This window comes from Talpa occidentalis, unplaced genomic scaffold (assembly GCF_014898055.3).
Source record: "Talpa occidentalis isolate TD23 unplaced genomic scaffold, MPIMG_talOcc4v2.1 talOcc4.10, whole genome shotgun sequence".
NCBI classification, from domain to species: domain Eukaryota; kingdom Metazoa; phylum Chordata; class Mammalia; order Eulipotyphla; family Talpidae; genus Talpa; species Talpa occidentalis.
In genome coordinates, this window is record NW_023600993.1 from 98,058,562 (window position 1) to 98,083,084 (window position 24,523).

At 51.4% G+C, this 24,523-nt stretch overlaps 1 protein-coding gene across 4 annotated transcripts in view; it reads right to left on the reverse strand.

The window, feature by feature from the left end:
* Nucleotides 1–24,523, reverse strand: part of SULF2 (sulfatase 2) — an 85,935-nt gene that overhangs the window by 41,786 nt on the left and 19,626 nt on the right. For all 4 annotated transcript variants that reach the window (XM_054698117.1, XM_037499966.2, XM_054698119.1 and 1 more), the window contains exons 2-3: nt 20,285–20,558; nt 4,006–4,245 (exon numbers count right to left, since the gene is read on the reverse strand). In XM_054698117.1, coding sequence (XP_054554092.1) covers nt 4,006–4,245; nt 20,285–20,459 — 415 coding nt within the window. In that variant the 5' untranslated portion in view covers nt 20,460–20,558. The remainder of the gene's footprint in view (nt 1–4,005; nt 4,246–20,284; nt 20,559–24,523) is intronic.

Below are 24,523 nucleotides of genomic sequence, written 5' to 3' on the forward strand. Positions count from 1 at the left end.
TGCCAAGGGGAAGACCAAGGTGTCTGGGGAGGGCAGGGACGAGACTGGGAGTCATCTTGGAGGCGAGAGATTTGAATGCCCGGACGTGGCAGCTGGTGTGTGGGCTTCGGTCAAGGCAAATGGAAACAGAGTCAGGGGAGCAGGGAGGCTGAGGATGATTCCACAGAAAAACAGAGGCGGCCCCGCAGCACCACCCTCACTCACAGCTCTGCGGTTCTAGAACCACCTTAGGAAAAAAACAAGACAGACAGACAGACACACACACACGCGCAGACACACACACACCCACTCCCCCCACGCCACACGGATCTTTTGGCAGGGAGGCCAAAACGCCTAGGGACACCTTCTTGCCCTCCTGCGTGTAGGGGCAACTGGGTGCTGAGGCTTCCGCCAACACCCCATGCATCCGGCCAGGACAGGCGCAAGGCACAGACCCCCTCCCCACGAGTGAGGGGAGCTACCCAAGGCAGATGGTCAACTAGTCCACGTTCACAGCTGACCCCAGCTCTGTGTGACCCCAGCTCTATGTGAAGACAATAACTGGGGTGCTTGGGGCCAAATCTGAAAATGACTCTTTCTGGGGGTCCTGGCACAACCTGGGCTTGTAATGAGGGGTGTGCTCTCCCTTGCCCTCAAGTGAGTGCAGTCAGGGCGGCTGATGCTGAAAGACGACTGTACATTCTGTAAAAACTGAGGGTGTAATTTATTCTTTCCAGGGTATTTATATGGAGATCTGAGTCCCCAAAGTTAGAGGGAGACAACACACAGAAATATCCATGAGCAAATTGATATTTATCCTGCTTAAACTTAGCATCGCCAACTTCATCCTTTGTCAATCTCTACTGCAAACATGGGGTAGCACAAAGCAAGATGATGACAAAATGAAATTGCAAATCTTGTAAAAGATGCAAGGTTTTGTGAAATTAATTAAAATGAAGCCGGAGGCCAGCTCCAAGCACATGCAAATCCAATGACACACAATAATCTGGTCCATGAGATAAGTGAAGAGACCCCTGGAAACGGTGATAAGGGAACAAGCACCCCACATGGGAAGATTCAGATGTCAAAGGATTATGAAAGCTCCTCGGGGAAAACTGATCAAATCCTCAAACACCTTGGCAAAAATGACCCTTTAGGATTTCGCCATGAAAACTGAAATCCAAGCAGAGAACATCTTACTGCGCTATTACTTAAATTTGTCTAATTACACCTCACCCCAACTGACACATCATCAATTTATTTGCTCGAAGCACCAACCGATGAGCCACAGTTATAACTGAACCTCCATTAGATGTTCCATAAATTTTCAAACTTTGTAGTTTCAAGATAAAATACCCAAATAAGCACATTGAAAGCACCATCCACATGAAATGTTGGTCCATGGTTCATGGAAGGAATGTTTCTGTTTCAATCTTTCACAGCTCAGGCTGACCTTCCATAGTCAAAAGGCAGAGAGTTGAGAACTATCCACTGGGTGGAGATTTTATCTTCCCCTGAGGATTCACTTTGTTCTTATCCTACAGTAAAAGAATTTTTAGCTGGGAAACTGGTCACCCAGAATAAAGACTCTGTCTCCCAGACTCCTTTGCGGATCTGAGTTCTCATGTGACTTGTTTCTCCCCAGTGGGCAGGAAGGAGAGGTAGGAAGCAGTTGAAGGTCTGGGCAATTTGTGAGGCAGGCTCACCAAAGCAGCACGCAGTTTTAATTGAGAGAACAATAAATGCTATCTTGGGTCTCTCGCACACTTAAATCTAATTCAACCAACTTTCCCTAGACACCACGAGAACGCAGGGTTTTAGGTGCCTGCAGACAGTAAGAACCATGGACACTGGTCCTTGAGGGGCTGAGAAGTCATCTTATAGGCGGATGTGGGCCTGACAAGTCAAACTAAAAGGATTTTGAATTCATGAGTATTTTCCAGTCATTTTTTCCCACTGACTGACAATGACCAGCACAACTAATACCATACAGTGGTATTTTACGATGCTTTTGCTTTAAACAGCAACTTAATAGAAAACTCAAATCTGAGCTTCTTGGCTGCCAAGGCAAAAAGTGAAAACACACAGCTCTTGCTGTTCAATGGAAAGAAAGCAGCACGCTATTTAATGGAAAGTAAGCAGACATTCTCAGGGTTCTGAGTTCTGGAAGTGGGGTTTGAACGCAGTTCCTTGCAGAGAGGGGCGTTCTAAATACCATGAATCATATTTTCGGTGAGTTTTATAAAAAATGTAAATATCCTTTGTGTGGCGATTCACGCCTGACATTGTGCCCGCAGTCTTCATTGAGGGTATAATAATTAAGCACAGTTGGAAGAAAGCAATTCTTCAGCGAAACAGCTTTTTTGGTGAGCTGTGTAAATTCAACGATAGAGATTGGGAAATCCATCTTGAAGAATGTCTGTTCCTGAGATGGTTCTTTTTCTTGCAGGGGCTGCATGATTTGGAAACACTGGGCTTTGGCAGGACACATGTTCCCTCTCAATTCATCGGATGCAAATCCCACAGTTTCTGCGAGCCCCCCAAGGCCTTGGTTTCCATATGGATTATGCCATAAGCACCCCACTTATGATTCTGGGTGAATCTCTTTTCTGGGTTGCTGTTGCCCTGGCTGTCAAATGAGGGGGGTTGATGAGAACACTGTTAGGGACTTTACCTAAGGTCCTTTGGTCTCCCTCAAGATTTCAACACAACTTTCAGCCAGAGGTTGTAATGGGGTCTGTAAGCCCCCCTCAGCCCTCAGACATTCTATTTGGCTCCCCATGTACATTTTTAAAAACAGTTTTGCCAAATCTTTAAAATCAGGAGATTTCAGATAAAATTTCAGGTTTGGAAATTTTTAAAGGTGGGCAGCCCTGCACATGAATGGCTAGAACCACCTGGAGCGAGCGGCAGACAAACCTTCAACAGGTGCCATCACCCTGCTGCAGGCCCTCCTGTCCTGCTGCCTCCACCTAGGCCAGGTGAGTTCTGGCACATGTGACTTTCTGCAGAGACCAGGGGCCAACCAGTTACTTGTATAGAATTGAGGTCTTCTTAGTTCTTTCAGCCGGTGCCACTTTCTGGGTGATTCTGGTCATAGAACGAGTCCGCACACCCCATTGGCTTGCTCCCGCCCCAGCGTAGCCCAGCCAGTCATGCTGCGGATCTGAGGGGAGGTGGTCCCCCTGGAGGGCTGTTTCAAGCACTTTCAACTACCCATCCCCCTTGTCACTGACCCGAACAAGCCCCTTGTCACTTGGGAGCAACTTTCCACATCACCACACCCAAGCCCCAATATCTGATTTCATAACCTCCTTGGCTCCTTACCCAAGGTGGGGAGTATTTATTTATCTTAATCAAAGCAAATTAAATTAATTGAGCTTGGGGGATTTTGCAATGGTGCTGGAGGTAAGTGACTGTATTGCAATTGTGCCCCAGGTAACCATCCTGGCAGATGAGCCTTCAGAACCCACCCAAGTACCTCCTGCAAGATAAAGAGATTCAAAAGCCCTGTAGAGCTCCCCCCAAATGCAGCACTGCCAGCCCCCAGCGCAGGAGCAATGGACGCGAGGGGCACTGTGGACAGTCCATGGCCAAGTCAACTTCCAGGCCATTCTGCAGACACTCCACATACACTCCCTCCATTCTCCACACCAACTGTAGCCCCCAACCACCACTCCATGCCCTTCTGGAACCGTCTTCCCTGCTAGTAGTTTGAAGTCAATAAAGCATTAGTCTCAGGCAACAACTCATAGAGAACGAAAACTCACCTGGCTTCGGAGTACTCTATTTCATATCTTACACGAACCCACTTCTTAGAAAAACTCAAATTCCTTTGCAAAGGTCCCTAGTACCCTCATAGGTGAACACATTCTGTATTTTTTGAATGCATATAGAAATAAACGTGCACCTTTTAAACTGCAGCGGACCGCACACGACCTGAAGTCATCCTGTCAGGCGGTGCAGGGACCACACCCGGCGAGATTGGGGTGCAGGTGGCTCCCCCGCGCCTCCGCCCGGTCTCACCTGTCCGGTAGCCCGTGCTGTTGAGGTACACGGCGAAGGTGCGGCTCTCGTGCTGCGCTTGCCAGGAGGGCGAGGAGCAGTTCTCGTTGTTGGTGTAGGTGTTGTGGTTGTGGACGTACTTGCCGGTGAGGATGGAGGAGCGCGAGGGGCAGCACATGGGCGTGGTCACGAAGGCGTTGAGGAAGTGCGCGCCGCCCTGCTCCATGATGCGCCGGGTCTTGTTCATCACCTGCATGGAACCTGCAGGCACAGAGCAGGTGAGGGGCCACCTGCGTTCCAGCCGCCCGCACCCCAGGGCCGCAACACCCCCGGGGGAAGGGGATGCGTGGGTCTCAAAGGGACCCACTCATGCCTGGGGAGTGGGGCATGCTGGGGACAGAGGGGGACAGGACTGGCCTTTGTGGGGGTGGGCAGGTAAAAACCAGTTTATGAGTTATCTGAGCCTAGCAAGGAACTCTGTTTTACACAGAAACAGAATTTTTTTTTTTTTTTTGCAGGGTATTTTATACACTGGTGACTTTTTGGGAAAGCAACTACTATGTAAACGGAGGGAAGATTATGTTTTGTTTGGCTTGGAAAGTTCCCAAGAATCGCTGGCTCTTACTGAAAGCTGGTCACGCCAACCCCCGGGCCCACCTTCTCTCTAAATACTTCCCTGCGTTCTTGGAGCTCAGTGCCAGCCACGGTGCACAACTGCGCACTCACTCCTCACACGTCTATTAATTCCACCCCCCATCCCTACCACCCCTTCACAGAACCCATAAGTCCAGCCAAGCCTCCTAGCCAGACCTCAGGGGTCACTTCTGCCCCAGACTCCCCTGAGCCGGCACCATGCAGGCCACAATGTTATCAGGACTCAAGTGCCTCGTGGTGCCCACACGCATGCCTGCGCTTGTTTCTCAAGCAAGCTGTGAGCAGAGTTAGGTGCTTAGGAAGGACACCAGTCTGTGCGGAAGCCCTACTGTGCGCAGGGGCTTTCATGCTCACTGCACCACTGAGAGCCCCAGGAGGGCAGAGACTGTGCTGAGCCCTGCAGCCCCGCGGAAGTGACATGACATGCTCGATAAGATTCCAACGTGGATGCACCCGGACACCAGGGCTGGCACCCAACGCTCCACAGGTAGTCAGGGGAAAGCCTTTTCTTCTCCTTCTTTGACCATCCTCAGTTCTGCAGTTCTTAGGGTGTGTGTGGGTTGAATGATGGCACCCCACCCAACCCTGAAAGGTATGTCCACATTCTAACCCCCAGCACCTGCAACTGAGATCTTATTTGTAGTAAAGGGCTTTGCAGATGTCGTTAAGGATCTTGAGATCGTTCTGAACTGGGCCCTAAATCCATTAACAAGTGTTCTTATAAGAGACAGAGGACCCAGACACAGAGGGGGAGCCGCAGGAGCAGGGAAGGGCCTCCCCTGCAGCACAGCTCGCCCACTCCTTGATCTTGAACTTCTGCTTCTGGAACTCAGAGAGAATATATTTCTGTTGTTTTAAGTCACCCAGTTGGTGGCAATTTGTTAGCACAGTAATAGGAAATCAATGCAGGGCCCACGGGTTCTGGCCGGGGAGCTGCAGATCGCAATCACCACCAACCCCTAGAGATTTGAAAACAACTTGTCAGACCCACCTCAGCCCTCTGTCCCTAAAGGCTAAGATTTATGTGGCTCTTGTATCCCATCTTTCTGCCAAATAGGGAAGGAAAGAGCTAAAGCTTCCCCGAGGCAAACATAGATCATATCTCTTTACTGTTTAAAGCCATCCAACAGCTTCCACTGTGCTCAGAAGCCCAGACTCCTTATTGTGGCCTAAAAGACTCTTCAAGAACTGCCCTTCTCTGCCCACCCCTGTTTCTTTGACACCGTCTTTTCTCTCTCCTTCCCTCACTTGACTATGCTTGACTCCTCACTGCTCCTCAAATGCGCCAAGCTCACTCCTGCCCCGGGATCTTTGCACTGGCTGTGGGTCTCTCTTCCCAGGACGGCTTGGCTGGCTTGTCCTATCATTCCAGTCTGACTATGAGGCCACCCCACCTCCGCAGGAAGCCCTGGCCAACCTCCCTGTCTGGCTGAGCTCCACCTGTTTACGTCCAAACACACTGGCATTTGTTGTTTCTTGTTAGCATTTACCTCCTTCTGAATTTACCTCCTTTACTTTTCTCCTGTACTGGCTCTCTTGTGGATGATCAATCTCTTCTTTTGGACTAAGCGTGTGGGGGAGTCTGAGTTCTGCTTCTCACCCCTCCCACCCCCATATAGAATTGAAACTTGGTAAAAATTCACTGAATGAAGGAAATGGCACCAAGCCTGCCCTTTGGAGCCCAGCATTGAGGCAGTTTTATAAGGAACACTTCCCAGGAGTCAGGTGTGTTTCCTGAGCCCCTCGGCCTAGGTCACGAGCAGTGGCGGGAGGAAAGAGCTGGCTTTGTTAAGAACTGGACAGCCCAACCACTGTGGAGAGCTGTGTGGAGATTTCTGGACCTACTAAACATAGAGCTTCCATAGGATCCAGCAATTCCACTCCTAGGTATTTACCCAAAGGATACAAAAACATCAATTCCAAAAGCACCTGCACCCCTATGTTTAGAGCAGCACTGTTTACAATAGCTAAGCTTTGGAAACAACCCAAATGCCCAAAAATAGATGCCTGGATCAAGAAGATGTGGGACATATACACCATGGAATATTACTCAGCATTCAAAAAAGATAAACACATGCAATTTGCAGCCACATGGATGGCGCTGGAAGGGATCATGCTCAGCGAAATAAGCCAGAAAGAAAAAGAAAAATACCGGATGGTCTCACTCATAGCAGGAATCTAGAAAACTTAAATAAGGGACCAGGAAAAAGAATAACTATAAGAAAGTGAAAATCAAAATCAACAAAAAACTATGAACCAGAGACACCCTATAGGGGGTGGGGGGCGGGGAGGGGAGGGATTGAGGTCAAAATAAGGGGGTCACAATTGTATGGGGAATATAAAAATAAAATTTATAATAGAAAAAAAAGAACAAAAAGGAAAAAAGAAAAAAAAAAAAGAACTGGACAGGAATCGTCAGGCCCCGGAACTGCACCAACATCTGTCATCACAGCCATATGCAGCCAAGGTCCCAGCTGTAACTTTTGGGCAACAAAGGGTTTCCGCCAGGTGTGACGCTTCCCTCTGCTGGAGACAGAGCAGGTGGGCTTTTCAAGGCCCCCCACAACCAGCCAGCGCTAACTGGCTGGAGTCTGCAGAACGTGCCTGGTCTGGCCCCAGGTCAGTTCCTTCCACCTAGAAACCGTACCACAAATGAAAATACCCAGGTGAGTCCCTGACCTCCCACCTCATGGCCTCTGCCTCAGACGGGCGCTTGGCCTGGGAGTCTGCCTCCCTAGCCTCCTTCAGGTTACTGATTAAATGTCCATTATCTCAGAGAGGCCTGCCCCGGTCCCTCCCGCCAGCATCCTCACCGCCCCCCTTCCCTGCCATGCTTGTCCCCAGAACTGCCTTGAGACTAAAGTCACTTCCAGTTCACCCACTGGGGTGCTGCCTGCCCCATTCCCAGGGATTTAGGCCTGCTTTACTGCTGTTCACAAGCCTCGTACCATGCCCGACACATAGTGGGCGCTTGACAAACATTAAAAAAAAAACACCAACATTTTTTTATCTTACTCTCTGGCTTTCTATAACTCAGGAGCCCTTATTAGTTTATATCCACAGATGTGCATGTGTTTTCTGTGAAGTGGATTTGAAAAAATCTGACTTAAAATAGCATTATACGGCTCATGTGCTCTCCAGTTTACCACACTCCGCAGCACTCCCTATAGTCTTACACCAGCGCTGCCCAGCCACAGGCCTGCCTGCTCCCTGAGGGCCTTGGCTTTCATCTCCTTTTACTTCTCATACAACTTAGCAGTTGAGACAGCGCCAACCTTTCCCTGGGGTCACGGGCAGTGCCAGGTGTCAGTAGTAATCGCGATGATTATTAACAAAAGTGACTGCCACTGCTGTGCACGGGGCCTGCGGCACGCCTTCTACTTCACCCTCCCGATGGCTCGTTTAGCAGGAAGGGAAGTGAGCACAGGGAGTTACATGATGGTTAGAGCCGAACAGCCGGGGAAGTGGGGTATGAGGACTCCAGCCCAGGGGTGTCTGACGAAGAGGTGGGAGCTGGACTTCATGTCTGGGACACAGTTCCCGCCAGGTGGGACGGGGCGGCAACACACCTGGGGAGGGCGTAGTGGGCTCTATGCAGGTGGCCGACTGGCTTCAGGGAGGCTCAGAACCGGCCTGGCCAGTGTGTAGGCTCCCTAGTTGTTCTGACCAAAGGCAGGAACACTGGTGGTGGGCAGTGGCCCCTGGTTGCTCCTCTGGCTACACTCGGGAGAGCATCCTGGGTTGGTGCTGCCGAGTCCTCACACCCAACCCCCTTTGTCAACAGGGAGAGAAGCGGCATCTCTTGGGAGGGCGAGGCTGCAGCGGTGCTAGCTTATATTTGATTGCATGATTTATTCCTTCTACTTAGGGCGGCTGATCCTCACTTCTTTCATTCAGGGGAGTGGAATCTTGTTCTTTAAAAAAATAAACAATTGCAGTTGGTTTTTAAACAAGCCATCAGTGGGGCAGGTGGCCACAGACACAGTGAGGTCTGGGAAGGTGAGGGCTGGCGCTTGGTACAACCTGACTGTCCCCCCCCCCCCAAGGATGTGACTTGCTATTTCTCAGATACCCCAAAGGCCATACACCCCAAATTGAGCTCCCTGGCACCCTCCAAGGCTCCCACTTGGAGGAGCCAAAGTCCCTGTGGTTATCCACACCCCCCTCCAAGACCGGTCTTTGCAGCCAAGGGGTCTTTGTCTATTCTCAGATTTGCCAGGCTCATCCATTCTCTGAGCCTTTGCCCATGCTGTTCCTCCTACTTGGGATGCTGTTCCCCAGCTCTGCCCAAGCTTGGAACCATCACCCTTCCAGATGCTATGACCCCACCCCAGAGATCTCATATCTCATACCCCTTTTTTTGTTTTACATATTCAACTCTGCATCTTATCTAATGCCCCATCTGCTTTTACATATTTACTTGCTTATCTCACCGCTGTCCCCCTGCGGGCCTAGATGCCAGCCCCAAGAGGGTGGGGCCCTTGGCTGTGCCTCACTGTGCCTCACTGTCCCACGGCCTGGAACGGTGCCCTGCACATAGCAGGTGCTCAATAAATATTCCTGGAATAAATGATTCCAGGGCATTGCAAGCAGATTCAACCCTTTGTTCGCTCTTCAGAAACTAGAAGGACAAAGTAGCTGGTAATGAGAACTCGGCTGGCCTGGGTCTCTAGAGGCCTAGGAAAGGAAAAGCTGGCCTCCACCCAACCAGCGACCACCTGGTGAATCATTCACCTGCAGTCAGCAGCGCCGAATGCTGGGTTGGCAAAAAGCAAGCTGTCTGTGGAGACAGCTTGCTTTTTAGTGGGGTCAACACGGGGGTCTCCAGGTGCTTCCCTCTCATCCTACTCACTTCAGAGGAAAGGAGTGACCAGTGGCTCCTGACCAGCAATTCCTGGGCTCGTCTGCCCGGTGCCCTCCCCCTGCCCACATAAGCTGGCAGAAGGCAGCGGCGTCAGCCCGCTAGGAGAGTGAGCTGAACCAGGCCCCAAAATGGCAGAGGCAGCTGTGTGCGGCGCCCTGCACGGCAGGCCTCCCCTCGGGGGCAGTGACCTGCTTTATTAAAACTGCCATCGTGACGCGGCTCCATAAATCCACATCTGGAATACGAAAACATATGATCTAATTTCCCCACCCGTCCGTGCCCTGCTGCAGATGGACAGCTCGAGGGGAGGGAAGAACCTGGAAGCTGTGGCTGCGCAGAAATAAAAAGGCCAGTTTTCCAAATTTTAAACGGAGCCCGAGCTGGTGTGGGGCCGGCCAACCCAAACTTGTTTTGTCCAACATAAGCCTGGGGACACACAGACAAAAACAGACCTGCTTTCTCTCCGTGACCAAACCGTCCTACGTCGTGGGGCCGGGGTGACATCACCCTGACACCTTTCTCTGTGAATTCCACCTGCCTGCCACGAGTTCGCGGCTCCCCCCCGCCCCCCTTCACCTGCCCACCTGCCTGGTGACTCTCGGTGCCTACCTGTGCTATTGTTTTACTTGCTATTTTCCTTTAAAGTGATTTTAAAAATGAAACTTAATCCAAGTACCGACATGAAATTCTGGATGTGACATGCAAGTGCTATCTTTTTGGCTGCACCTCAAAATAAGTTCATTAGCAGTAAAATCCACGCGCGTGGGCCCGTCACAGGACATGACCTTGTGCATTACCGGTGTCGGGGGGAAAAGCACTTTGGGAAATGCTGATTAATGTGCTCTAAAGGTCTGGGTCAAGGCGGTGGTGACCCGTGGGGACTCAGCAGGTGGTGCTAGGGACTTACAGATTCAAAACCTGACCCAAATTTTGCCATTCCTGGGGCTTAGGTGGGTCTTGTCTGTTTTCTGACCTTGGGGCTATTGTCAGCTGGAGCAGATGCAAGCTGTGAGCCCCAAGATGAACTCCTGTGACCCCCAGCTTGGGAAGCATAAGGCACTGGTTTTGATGGCTAACCGGGAATAAAGTCTTCTGATGTTTGTTCTCTTAAAATTACAGCTAAATTATTTGAATCTGTGTCACTGGACCCTCTCTGGGAAAAATTGTGGGATGTGAGGGAAAAACAAAGCTGTAAACCCAAGGTCTTGACTGAAACCTATCTCAGAGCCCTCCCTCCCGCCTGGACTACTGCAGCAGACTCCTGAGCTACCTGCTGGCTTCCACACTATGTCTCTGCTTGCTGGTTTGAGAGGTTCTTTTATTTACTTATTTTTCAAAAAGATTTATTTATTTATTTTATATAAGAACCTTGTATTTTATACAAGGCCAGATGCGCGGGAGGGTGAGAGGATTCACCAGAGACAGAGGGGGAAACAGAACAGGCAGACTGATGAAATACACTGCTGAGGGGAGCAGCGGGTGAGACAGGAGAGGTCTGCTGCGCCATGGGGGCCCCTCGCTGGCTGGCTGGGATCGAACCGGCGCTGCAGAGGCTGCGGACAGCTTCACAGTGCAGCGCTCAACCGCCTGCGCCACCAGGGGAGGCCCCCAAGAGTTTCTTTTAAAACATTAATTCGCACCATCACATTCTTTGGTTTAGACCTTCACACAGACTAACCATCTTGTTCGGAATAAAACTCCTCCCGTTGGCCCACAAGGGCCTATGGGATCTGCTGCTCATTCTACCAACCACAACCTATAACTCTGTCCCCCGCTCTCCCTCTGCTGTGGCCACCTTGACCTCCTCACTGCTCCCTAAACACACCAAGTGCACGCCTGCCTCAGGACCTTTGCATGTGCTGCTGTGCACTCCGCCTAGACTTTGCTCCCTCACTGTAAATACCACCTCCTCAGCAAGGCTTTCTCTGGGCTGGGCTGAGCTGGCTCCATCCTCTTGTTCTTCATGCTCCCCTTGGCACTGTGTGTGAGTAAACAAAGAGACATGTTCACAGAGGGGAAAACACTGTACATGGGGATTCTCCTGGGGTGAGCAGTTTGAGCGGTGGAAGGGGAGTAAAGGGCTACCTTTGCTTTGGATTATTTGACTCTTTTAAAATAAGATTGTTCCATGTGTGTCATGTGACATACTTTGGGGTGTGGGGAGAGGAGAGAGCAAACCAAAAACCAGATACTCTGCAAAGGTTCTGTATGTTGCTTTCCCACCTCTGCCTTTTATCTGGGGAGGAGATAATAAAGCCTGGAATGTTTCAGTGCAGGCCTTTGGGCAAGGACTCTCTGCTATCTGCAGAGCCCACAGTGACTTTGATGCAAGGTCACCCTCAGACAGCCCCCGGGTCGACCTGCCCACACAAGTGAGTTGTGTTTTCCCAGTGCATCAAGAATGCAATTATTGGCCCACATTCTTCAAAGTAGGAGATTTTTCTGGGACTACATTCTGAGTTTTGGGCGCTTTAGGCAATTTTGCTTTCAGGGCCCCCTCCTTTGTAAAGAAATATTAAAAGTGATCTTTCACGACGATTGCCATGCAATGAATATATTCATAGATATTTAAACATTTTCTTCAACCTTAAAGTTTAGCTTGTCTTCTGACTTTAAAAGGATTTAAGACATTTTCACAGGCCCCGAGACTCCTGTACTGTATCCACTGGGCCTAATGGAAGAATCAACATTGGACTTTTTATTAAAATCTTAATCTCTGGCTTCTCCTGAGAAAAATCAGGAAACCAGTCTATACTGGGTGTATATTCCCACATGGCATGGTCAGCTGGTGCTAGCACAGTCATTCCTCTAGATGGGGGCTATGGCCCCTGAATTCTGCCCCCTCTTCATGATCCTTGATGCTCAAACTAGATATCAGCTGTCATTTATCTTGGACACATGTTGTCATTTTTAAGAACAAAGCGTTAGGAAGAAGTGGATTCACAATCACCAAGATATGGAAACAACCAAAGTGTCCAGCCATGGAAGGGTGGATGATGAAACATGGCATAGTGTCACATCACTTTGAGGGTCTTCCCTGTACTGACACCCTGCGACAGTTGCACAACAATGAAATCACCAAACAATGCACTTCTCAAAACATATCCCTGCTAAGTGACACATCACTGTATAGATACACAACGGAATACTACTCAGCTACAAAAAAGGTGAAATTTTGCTGTTTGTGACAACATGGATGGATCTTGAGGGAATGTTTTATAAAATATGATGGAGAAAAGACACTGCATGATTTCAATTGTAAGTGGAATCTGACAAAACACAACCCATAGATCTAGAGAACAGAATGGTAGTTGCCAGAGGGGAGAGGGTGATGTGGGTCAAGAGGGTAAACCCTGAAAGCTAAATTTGTGTGGTGATGATGGTAACTAGAATGACTGTGGTGATCATCCACAATATATACAAATATTCGATCATTATGTGGTACACCTAAAACCAATATAATCATATATGGTCACTATTTCGCTATTTTAAAAAAAAGCAGGTGGTAAAATAGCTTGTATCACATTTCTGTTAAAGATGGAATGAAGAAGGGCCACAGGTTGCTAGGAAATGGGGGCGGGTGTGCTTTTCAGCCTGGGCCCTGGATGGTCTACAGGCCTGCCTGTCACCCCACAAAAACCAGGCCCTGGGTTTGGGGGACAAGCAGAGAGATAAATGGATTTTACTTTGATGACCTAGAGATGCAGGAAACCCCCTCAGCTTCAGCCCCCACATTACCTGCTATGCTCTCCCCTTAGGGGCAACTGCTAGGGGCCCTCTGATGTGGTTTCTCCTCTTTTGGGGGCTACCTGGGGGGCAGGCTGAGGATGAAGGGGGCATGATCCACACTTTCTCCAGGTCCCAGCCTTCCTGAGTGACTCCCTCATGTGTTTAGATCCACACATGGAATGGTGCAGCTGCTAAATGTGCTGCACACACACATGCGCTTGCTGCTAGAGCTTCTGTTCTGGACTGACCACTAGGCCCTCCCTCACCTGTAGACTTTAAGCATCAAAGAACTGAATTTCAAGACCCAGGAATCAGCGAGTGCTGTCTTAATAAATCACCTGCTCTCTGAAATCACCTGTTTTCCTCTCTGTGAAAGTTGAGCACCTGGACAATTTTAAGAGGTTTCTTTTGACTATGAAATTCTAGGACATTCTAAGTCACATAGGCACATGCTGGGAAGGGCTCTGGAGGCAGAAGGCCCGAGATAGAATCCCAACTTTGCCATTTCCTACTAACCAGCCTTGAGCGAGTGATTTAACCCATTAGCAAAAAACAGTTAAACCCACATTTCTTTCTGAGATATGTGGCTCAGTAACTAAGTTCTGTCCATACTGTATGTGACATCTGGGGCGAGGTCTTTAAAGGGAGAGGACTTGACTTGAAGGTCCAAACATTTTGCCCTTCTGTTTAGTCTTTCATTGCTGCCTGGAATGTGGCTCTGATAGCTGGAGCTCCTGCAGCCAATCTGAACCATGAGGTGATCTTGAAGAAGAAAGACATATAATAGGTATATAATAGGTATGGTCAAACAGAAAGGCAGAGAAGGAACGTGTGTCCCTGATAACCTTGAAGCCACCACACTCACTCTGGGTTGCCAACTTCCAGACATTTTTATGTGCGTGAGCAGCAGAATTCTATCTTGTTTCAGCCACTGTTATTTTATGTTTTCTTTCACATGCAGCCAAACCTAATCCCAATATACTTAGCTTTCAGAATTTAAGAAATCTCCCAAGTGTTGCTGAATTGAAAAGAAAAATCTTGCAGGAATGTGCTTGGCAAGTTGAACACCAGGGTGGGTCCCAACGAACCTCTCTTCTTCCTGAGATAACCTGCATCCACATGTTTTTCTAACTCTAGTGAGCGGTGCTAGGAATGTCAGGAGTTGGTATCTCAAAGAAGCTGGGTTGGAAGTTACCACTGATCTGGTGTCCGGGATCTGGGCACCGTGTTCTGGGCTCCCAGCCATCTGGCGCCTCCAGAGTGCCCAGGCCTGCAATTCTGAACTGATTTCTGGATATCAGTCCTCAGCGCAGGGTGTGGTTTCCTTGCGCTCACAGATGGAAAGTGGAAAACAAGGGCCTGGCCAGAAACACTCCCAGGCCTTTTTCTCAAAAGCCTGCATCTGCCATGAAGCAGCCCTCCAGCCCACAGGCTGCAGCTTTCAGGACCACAGACCCCTCTAGGAACCTGGGGAGGGTCTTGGATCCAGCAAGCCCAACAGGCACACAGTCTGTATACAGCTCCTCCCTCCCCCTCTGCCAGCACATCTGGGCTTGGGCCTGTCCCCTGAACTGGACTCTGAAAGCGGGTGTCCTTGGACAGCTCCACAGGCGTCTGTAACTTACAGGTCTAGAACCGAGCTCCTGACCACAGGCCTCCCCATCTCTGTAAACAGAAAATCTCTCCTTGAGTTGCTCATGCCAAACCTTGCTATCCTTGACTCCTGTCTCTCATTCTAAACCAGATCTGTAAGCACATCTTATTAGTTCCACCCTTTCCCCCACTCTGGTCTAGGTCACCATCCGTTCATGCTTGGACCACTGCAGTAGACCCTCACTGGGATATCTTGTGCTGGGACTTTTACAGTAGACTCCTCACTGGGCATGGCTCCTGCCTGGTCCATTGCAGCAGACTCCTCAACTGGATGCCCTGCTCTTAATACAGCCCTTCACTCTGTTCTCCACACAAGTGCCAGAAGGATCATATTAAATCTTAGGTCACATGATGCTTCTCCTCTGCTCAATGACCCCCACTGATGTCTGTACTTGGGGTGGGCACTCAGGAAAATGAGTCATAAAGAGCAATGCCTGAAATTCTGGGATTTGGGGTCTCTCTTCTGAACCCCCAGACACAAGAGTCACGGCCTTATAGTTCCCATCCAAGTGTGGCCCCAATTTTAAAAACTGTGACTCACACTTTCCTTTTCTCTCCTCCTGCTAAAAGGATGTCTCTAGAGGGCTGGGGCACCTTCACTGCCCTCTCAAAACTGCCCCTGTCCCTGTATACAAAGACACCCCGGCCTTGGTCTTGTGGGAGACAGCATCTTGCTGAAATTGAAAAGCTTCAGAGTAATTGATGCTGTTCACAGTGTACTTGCTTTTACAGTGACCTTTGATCGAAGACACCCATAGTGCTTTGTCATTTTAGAGTCATAACTTAAAGCCTCCTTTTAAAACAATGTTCAAGCTTCAAAAAGTAAGTTCAGTGAAAGAAAATCTCAAGTGATAGGCAGATGGGCCTGGTATGCTGCAAAAATTCCCTTGCTGCAGCAAGGACCGTGGCTAACCCATCTCGGGGTCTCGGAGCCTGTCCGAGCCCTTGGGGCTTATCCCACGTTTGTCTGGATGGAATTAAACGAGTAAATTGGCAGCAGGCACTGGCTCCAGGGCCTGTCTGACCAAACAAGATGTGGCTCCTCCCTCTCCTGCCCCCCTGGCAGAGAAGACCTCAACCCCTGTTGCTCCCATGGTCATCAGGACACAGGGATTTTCCAATTACTCTGAAAATATATTGAGGACATTGACTGACCAGCGTGCCCTGGAACCAGTACCCCTGGGCACTCGACACTTGCAGCAACAACTCAGGGAGGTGTGTCAAATGCACACAGGGAAAGGCGAGATGAACAGACAGCCCCCCATCCCCCTTGCAATGAGGAACCAGGACAAGCCCAGATTCTGGGCTGCGTCCCGCACTGATTCTCTCAACCAGACCCTAATTAGGATGGACGGCTGTTCTCCACCCCGAGACTGGAAGAAAGCCTGGAATGATCTTAGTTGAGAAGTCTCCAGCCCCGAGAACCATCAGAACTGCCGCATGGATGAGCAGAAAATAGCAGATGATAAATTTTTTAGGACCACCCTCTGTGTGCCAGTTGTAGCAGACTGTGAGATAATGTGCTGGCCTTTTTGGGAACATGCATTATTGATCTGGGTCTGTCTAGAGGTTTATAAAAAGCCCATCACCTCCCTGCCCGCCCCCCCTTCCCAGCCCTCACCTCCGGAAAGAAGCATAGCCTTCTTTAAAGGCTGGTTCTGCAGTTGGAGGGGCTGGCTTGGTGGTGGAAGGGTGACTGCAGGCACTGATCTGGGCAACTGAGAGCTCCGGGCTGGTTGCTGACAGATGCCACGGAACACAAGGGCTCCAAGCCCACCACAGCACTTCCTGGAATTTCTCTTTCAGAAACACTCACTCATGCAGGCAAAGAGGCGTGTATAAAGCCATTCCCGGCAACAGCAGTGGAAACTAACTAATATACACACTAAGACTCTAGAAAGAACTGGAGAGCCATCCCCGGGGAGTGGTTAAGAGCCGGGGTGGAGAGCACGGGGTTCAAATTTTGTTTAGCCGTGTTCTAGCTGTGTGACCTTGGACAAGCCACTTCACTTCTGTGGGCCTCCATCTCTCCATCCATAAAATCTATGCATTTAAAATGAGCTAGATTGGGCCTCCCCGGTGGCGCAGCGGTTGAGCGCTGGGTTGCGAAGCTGCCCGCAGCCTCTGCAGCGCTGGTTCGATTCCAGGCTGCTCCCGGCCACCGGAGGAGGGTCCCACATGGCGCGCAGACCTCTCCTGCCGCCCACTGCTCCCCTCAGCAGTGTACTTCGGTCCTTCTGCCTGCTCTGCTCCCCGCTCTGGCTCTGGTGAATTCTCTCACCCTCCCGCACTTCTGACTGTACCCAGTGCTTGTATAAATAAATAAATAAATCTTAAAAAAAAAAAAAAGCAATGGAATGTTTAAGAAACCTTTAAAAAATAAATAAATAAAATGAGCTAGAGTTTTTTCTCCTCTCCTTTCTCCAGAGTCCTCATCATGCTCAGAGCACCTTATATTTGCACAGTCTGTTGGTTTTATTCAAGAGCCACAGGTACAAACTTACAAGCAGATTCTGACACGAGGCTTAGTTGGATAACGTGGCTGCAATAAAATGTGAGGTTCCTAAGAGCGTGTATTCACTCACTCAACTGGATTCCGGCCCCAAATCTAGAAATTGCCCTTGAGGATCTTCTCCTTAACCCCCACATCCAACCACTAATGTCTCCCCCATTCTCTTGCTTCTGGCTGGACCAACGTCCATCACCACCTGCCCAATTACAGCCCTGGCCTTCTGATGGGCCCTGAGTCTGCTCTGACCTCCTGCAACCTAATTTCAACACATCAGTCAGAGAGATCCTGTTGGAACCTTCCACAGGTGTGCAGAACTGGCCCCAGGCACTTCTGGCCTCATTGCTCTCCACTCCCTCATATTCTTTCTGTCCCGAGATACCACTCCAGCTGGGCATCTCTGCTGTCCTGTGCTTTCTACCTGGACCCATCCTTTCTCGGGTCTCCAGTTCCCAGCACAGAGTCGATGCTTAATAAATATCTGTTGAACATATGGATGCCTGTCCAGGGGGTTCAGAATTCCCAGGCATAACTATGATCTAAATGGCTTGAGGACCACGCAAGGCAAGACGGAGGGGTTCTGAGGTCCAGGGGCTGCCTGTGATGCACCCATCTGCAAAATTCTGCCAGAAACAAAACCCATGGCCCCCTGGCCAGTCTGCAGACTCTCCATGTTTATCAAACGCGGCTCCTGCTAAATGCTGCCCAGGAGATAGGTATCACATGTGTCAAACTGTCAATAAAAGCTCTGAGCTCTGATTGCTTCCTGGCTGCAAATTCTTTTTGTGCTGATAAGCTCTCTGAGAAAAAATCTATACTTGTGATCAGTAATACGAATCATTACTAGGAATGACATGGACTTAGAGAAATCAATTTTTCTTGGCAGTTAAAAGACTGATTCATATTTTTATGACAGGATCCAAAAAGGGCACAGATGTACAGGTACATCTTCACCACTGTCTTACATTTGGTTGCCAAGGTGCATTACCCAAGAAACCTTTAAATGTGTTGCCCCAAATAATATCCAGTTGTCCTTTTAAGTGGCTAAAAGCCCACCACTCATCTGATCAACTTTCCCATAACCTACGAGAGGTTCCAAGATCTGGCTCCATCCTGTCCTTGCAGTCCTCTATTCTATGTCCTTTCCCTGGGTTCTGGCCTTTCTCTGGGTTCTGATTCTGCCTCGGGGCCTTTGCATATACTCTTTCCCTCACCTGAAGGCTTAACCCCAGATCCTCAGAGTGCACGGTGTACTAAGATGAGCACAGAAATCAACATCTAAAGCTATAAAGCTGTGTTGTCTAATAAGGAAGCCACAAGCCTCACATGGCAACCGAGACACTTTCCAGTGGCTTGTCTTAGTTAAGGTGTGTTCTGAGTATAAAATACACACCAGATGCTAAAAACAGTAAGCGAAATGAAAAGAAAGACTTCATTAATGATTTTTTTTTTTTGTGGGACCCTCGCCAGTGGCCGGGGACCGAACCAGTGCTGCAGAGGCTGCAGGCAGCCTCGCAGCCCAGCGCTCAACCGCTGTGCCACCAGGGGAGGCCCTGTATTAATGATTTTTATATTGATTACATGTTGAGATGGAAATAATTTGGGTGTGATGAGTTCAAGTGTTTTTAAAATTAATTTCACCAGTTTATTTTTACTTTAAAAAATGCAGCTACTAGAAAACTTGAAATTACTTATTTTAAGTACTTGCATTAGTGGCTCACGTTATATTTCGGGGGTGGGGCACTGGTCTAATGTGGAGGAAAAAAACCTATGCAGATGAGTGCATGGAAGTTGGGGAAGACACAAGACAAGGAGGAAAAGGAACAACACTCAGAGTGACCCTCCTTCAGGGGAGCTGGAAATGTAAGTGGGGTTGGACTCGGGGGAGCTGCTGAGATGGACTCAGGAGGCCTCATTTTGGGGGGCTGCATTTGTGGGCTCTCCTATTGTGAGTGAAAATATGGTTAGAAAAGCCTCATGCAAGTGAAGACCCCACAATTCAGGAGAAGACCCTGGTCGGACTTAGGAGGTGGAGGAGTCTAGGAGGCTTTTCATAGGGAGTCAAGTATGTAGTGCAGGGGTGGCTTGACCTTCACAAGGTCAAGGAGAACCCAGGGAAGGTGCCAAGGCCATGAGCTGGCGAAGGCCCTGAATATAGTGGCTATGGCCCCTGGTCATTGGTGGCCATGAACTAAACCTGTCCACACCTGCTCTCCCTGGAGCTCAGCACTGCGAGGGTCGATGCTCAGGACCAGAGGTGGCCAAGCTCACCCTCCGTCATCGTCATGTCTAGGAACTGCTCAGGTCACTTCCCGGAGGGCCGATGCCTTGTCCCTGGATGCCACCAAGGAAGGCTGAGCCCAGCAGCAACTGTTAAGATTGGAGGGCAGGAGTCCACCCCATTAAATCATTAATGCCGTCGGGAGCCTGCACTCCCACCCAGCAGAGTTCCCTGCCATTCCCCCAGAGCCGTGGCCTTTCTGGCATGGATCTTACAGAACTTGCAAATGTGCTGCATATCTGACTCCCTTAGGCTCCGTGAAAGCGGGGAAGGTGCCTGTCTCACTCATTACAGAAGGCCCAGGCCCTAAAATATTGCCAGACACACAGCAGGTACTCAAGAGGAACTGGATGAAAAGAATAAGTTGGTTTGAATGCCTCTTCTCCTTGAGACGATGGAGAAACCCAGGGACAGCGCTGCATTGGGAGAAGGTTGGGGACCGCGGCCAGCCGTCTCCCCGGGGCCACCTGGCTGTGTTGGTGGCAGCACGAGACCAAACCAAGTGGAAGTGGCCTTCCCAGGTCTGCCTGGCCCTGTGCACTGGGAGCTGAGTGGTTCTGGTGCTGAGGCCGTCCCTCCAAACCCCCACTCTCCCCGCCCAGGTGCTTACCGAGCTCCACGTCTTGGTCGTCTGTCAGCACCAGGATGATGTTGGGGCGGATGTTCCTGCGGTCCCGCTGGAACCTGCCTTTCAGGCGGTGGTGGGATAGGAAGGCCGAGCCTCCGTGCAGCAGGGAGAGAAGCAGCGGGGACAGCAGGCACAGCAGGAGGCCCGGGGGCGCCATGTTCTGTCTGAGCCGATCGGGGCTTCCCTCAGGACGCAGGAATCTGAAGCGGCCTTTCGGATCTGGTTTCTCTGCTCTCTTCCCGCTCGACTCACAGATCTAGAGGAGGAAAGAATCCGGTCAACTTTATGAACAGGCTGCCCAAGTGCTTGGACACGCGTGATGACCGCCTAGCGGCTTTGGGCCTCTCTGAAGAGGGCTGTGATGGCAGCGGGGGGACCGAACTCGGCTACAGTTACAAGAAAAGTATTTGCAACTGCTCAGCTGGCAGGCTGGGAGGAAAGGCCCTGGAGGCCAGCTCTGCAGACAGCCGTCTCCCCGGGGCCACCCGGCTGTGTTGGTGGCAGCACGAGACCAAACCAAGTGACCGGCCAGGCTCGGAACTGTCGGCCCAGTTCACCGACAACAGAGAGGACAGGAGGCCGGCGTGGGGGCTTCTCCTGGTCTCTCCTGTCTGCAGTGGGGGATGCAGGGGTGGGCGGGATGCAGTCAAGCTCTCAGGTCAAGTGGGGTGCAGGGTAGGTCTGGACCTGGAGGACGGTGGCGTCTGCCTTGGGTGAGCTACTTATCCTGGGTCTCCGCCCACCTGCCCTCCACCCCACAGCCCCTCTTCCTCAGCAGTAAGCCAGGGAGGACGCTCGGTGTCCTCGTGAAGAGAACGGGGACACGTGGCACAGAAGGCCCCTCCGTCCAGCGGGGATGCCCTGAAGGCCTCCAGTCCAGGGATCCCATAGCCGGGCACACTGTTCATGTTGGTTTTCAGTTGCGGAGTTAAACAAAATGACAGAAGAGAGAACTGAGGGCTCCAAAGTTGAGGGCTAGATTCCGCTCGACCTAGGTCGCCCCGCCCCGGGGTCGGACGGTCACAGCTGTGGCGGCCGAGGGCAGCGGGATGGGCCCCTGGCTCGGGCAGCGCTCCCTCTCACGCTGCTCTTTGCTCTCTGCGGTCATTTTTCTACTTCCTGGGGAAATGAGCCTTCAAGTCCTGTCCAGATATAGACTCTGGGTCTCATCTATTTAAAATGAGCAAGAGAAAGGGCGCGAGCAGATCTGTTGGGAGGAAACCAAGTTTGCTGGAGACGGGCTGAGTCACCTTCCCCGTGACCTTGAAGGAGTAAGCCTGCCCCTGCTGTCACGGGGAACCCCAGCCTCTACCCTGACGTCAGGGCTCAGAGGGGGTGTGCTGCCGCGTCACCTCTCCTGGCAAGTGCAAAGCACCTAAGGCGGGAGGGTCTCCCCCTGCCCCCATTCTTTTTTTTTTTTTTTAAAGATTTATTTATTTATTTATACAAGCACTGGGTACAGTCAGAAGCACGGGAGGGTGAGAGAATTCACCAGAGCGGGGAGCAGAACAGGTAGACTGACGAAGTACACTGCTCAGGGGAGCAGCAGGCGCGGCAGGAGAGGTCTGAGCACCATGTGGGACCCTCGCCGGCGGCTGGGGATCGAACTGGCGCTACAGAGGCTTTGGGCAGCTTGGCAGCCCAGCACTCAATCGCTGTGCCACAGGGGAGACTCCCCAGGCCCCATTCTTCCCAGGACAGCCAGCAGGATGTTCCTATAATGGGAATCCATCTGATCACTCAGGGGGCTTGGCCTACAGCGAGGCCAGAGCAGAACTCAGGGCACAAAACTACAGGGGCTCTTACTCCAGGTTGTATAAGTGCAAGGCTTCACTATAGCCTCATCCTGTCATTCACCTGGACAGACCCGCCGCTGGCTCCACCAGGCTCAGGGAAAACATACCAGGCTCACCAGAGCCTGCTGATCCAGTCCCTGCCCACCTCTCCCAGGTCTTCTCAATCACTCTCCAACCACATGAGCTGCTTTCTGCTGCTTGGACAAGTCAAGTCCATTCCTACTCCAGGGTCATCTCTTCCCAGATTCTGTGTGATGGGTGAACTCCCCTCCGCCAAGTCTTGGCACACAGGTCACCTCCTCGGAGAGGCCTGCCCTGACCTATCTAAGGTGGTGCTGACACTCTTGGGATTTTATAACTGGTTTTATTCCCCTCATAGTCCCTACCACAACCTGCAATTACCTGATTTACTGCCCAGTTCTCCCCATTAGAGACTGGGTTTGTGCTCCTTCCCCAGTGCCTACTTGCATGTCTGGCATATATTTGGATAACTAGAGATGGAGGTTTGGTTAAGGTCTTGTGAGCGCTGCAGAACTGGGGAGGCTGGCTGGGCAGGGCTGCACCACAACCTGGGTCTAGAGGTCAGAGGCCTCCCTCGCTCTCCCCAGGAACCCTCCCCAGTCACCAGGAGGAGTCGGGACTCTGAGTTCTCGGGCATGCTGTGACCGAAAAGACCCCAGGAAGTATCCTGGCTGGGCTGCTCTTGGTTGGTTCTCCCTGATCCAGCCCCACTGGCTTGGGGCCCCAGAAGTCTGGGCCTGCAGATGAGGGCCCTGACTTCTGGCCGGGTCTGTCGGAAGCAGCCTGCTGGGTGGCTGCAGGGCAGGAGGCGGCACACAGTCAGCTATGACCTCTTCTGTCCCCTTCCTTGCGTGAGTGGCTCCCAGCACCTTTGTTACTCGTGTCCAACGGCCACCACTCCAGTGGGTTCTGACTTCCCCCCAGATCTGAGGGCATCTCGCCCTCCTTTCACCCCTTCAGCTAGTTCTGGGGCGCTGGATCATTCCTAGTTTGCTCCCTTAATCCTCTGCCCCACCTCTGAAATTTGTGTTCCCTCCCCCATCCCCGTCGACTTTCCCGGGGAGGCTGAGGGCAGGAGTGGCCTTGGCGGGCTCTCCCCTCCCCGGGGCCCTCTGACTGGACGTGAGTGCAGAGACAAGGCTTGCCAGAGAGCAGGGGAGCTGACCGGGAATTGAATGCCACAGGCCAGGAACACCCCCTGCGCCTCCTCCTCCATCTCCTGCTAAAGCTCCCACCTCATGGCAGCAAACGGAGTCTCGGCACCTGCTTTGTGCCACACGCACGTGGTGCTGCCCCATGGGCTCGGCAGTGACCTGCTGCGTGGCCCTGGGCAAGTAACCGAGCACCTCTGAGCCTCAGTTCCCGGAGAGCCGAGATGCGGACTCCACGTGGGTTGACTGGGACACCCCATTCACCGTGCCAGCCGCCGGGGGACCATCGTCACGCTCAGTGCAGCCAGCCCTGTGCCGTGCCGCCGGCAGGAATCCCCTCAGCCACACTCACACAGCGACCAGCATCCCCATCGACAGCGGAGAACAACGAGGCTTCATCACTGTCCCCAAATCGCCCAGGAACCAGCTCAGATGGGGTCTGAGCTCTGCCCCCGGCCCACCAACTCAGGGTGAGCGCCTCGCAGCCCCTCACAGCTCCTGGCTTCTCCCCGGCCCCGCCCGCTGCGATCTGTTTCATGTGCTTTTTTGAATGGCCTCATTTAAAAATAAAAACACACAGATGTGTTTTTTAAAAAGAAAACCTTCTCACCAAGGGTAACGGGGAACCGGCAGCCCTTCCATCAGGACGACCAAGCGAAGTCGCTGCGGACACGGTCCTGCAGCTCCCACAGTTCAGACGCTCGGCTCCAAGCTGCACCCTGTCCCGCCTTGGCAGTGGCTGTCCTTTTGAGGGGGGTTGGCAGGGGCTGAGAGGGCCAGAGCACATCAGCACCAGCCCGAGACTTTCTGCCGGCGGCCGGGAGCTGACACGGGGGCAGCTCCAGCCATCACATTGGTCCCTGAATTACCCCACATCACGGGGCTGTTTATCAGTCTGTGCCTCCCCTTGAGAAACACTTGCACTTGAAACTGTGCTTGAACCAACGCGCCCACCGGCTCCCTGAAAGGCACATTCCTGCTCCTTCACACAGACGCAGAGGGACTGAACAGCGCGGAGGGAATTTCCTAGGGAGGCCCACAACCAGCAGCTCCTCCCCCAGACACGACCCTGTTCTGAATACCACAGCCCAGCCGTGGACCCAGCTTGCAACGCTCCCGCCCCGGCTCTGTGCATTTTGCTTTTAGCTCATTTAATCTGCATCTCCACCCGCTGGCATCACATTCATTTTCTGGATGAAGGAGCTGAGGTAGAAAGAGTTACCCCTACCCATGATCACACGGCGAAAGAAGGA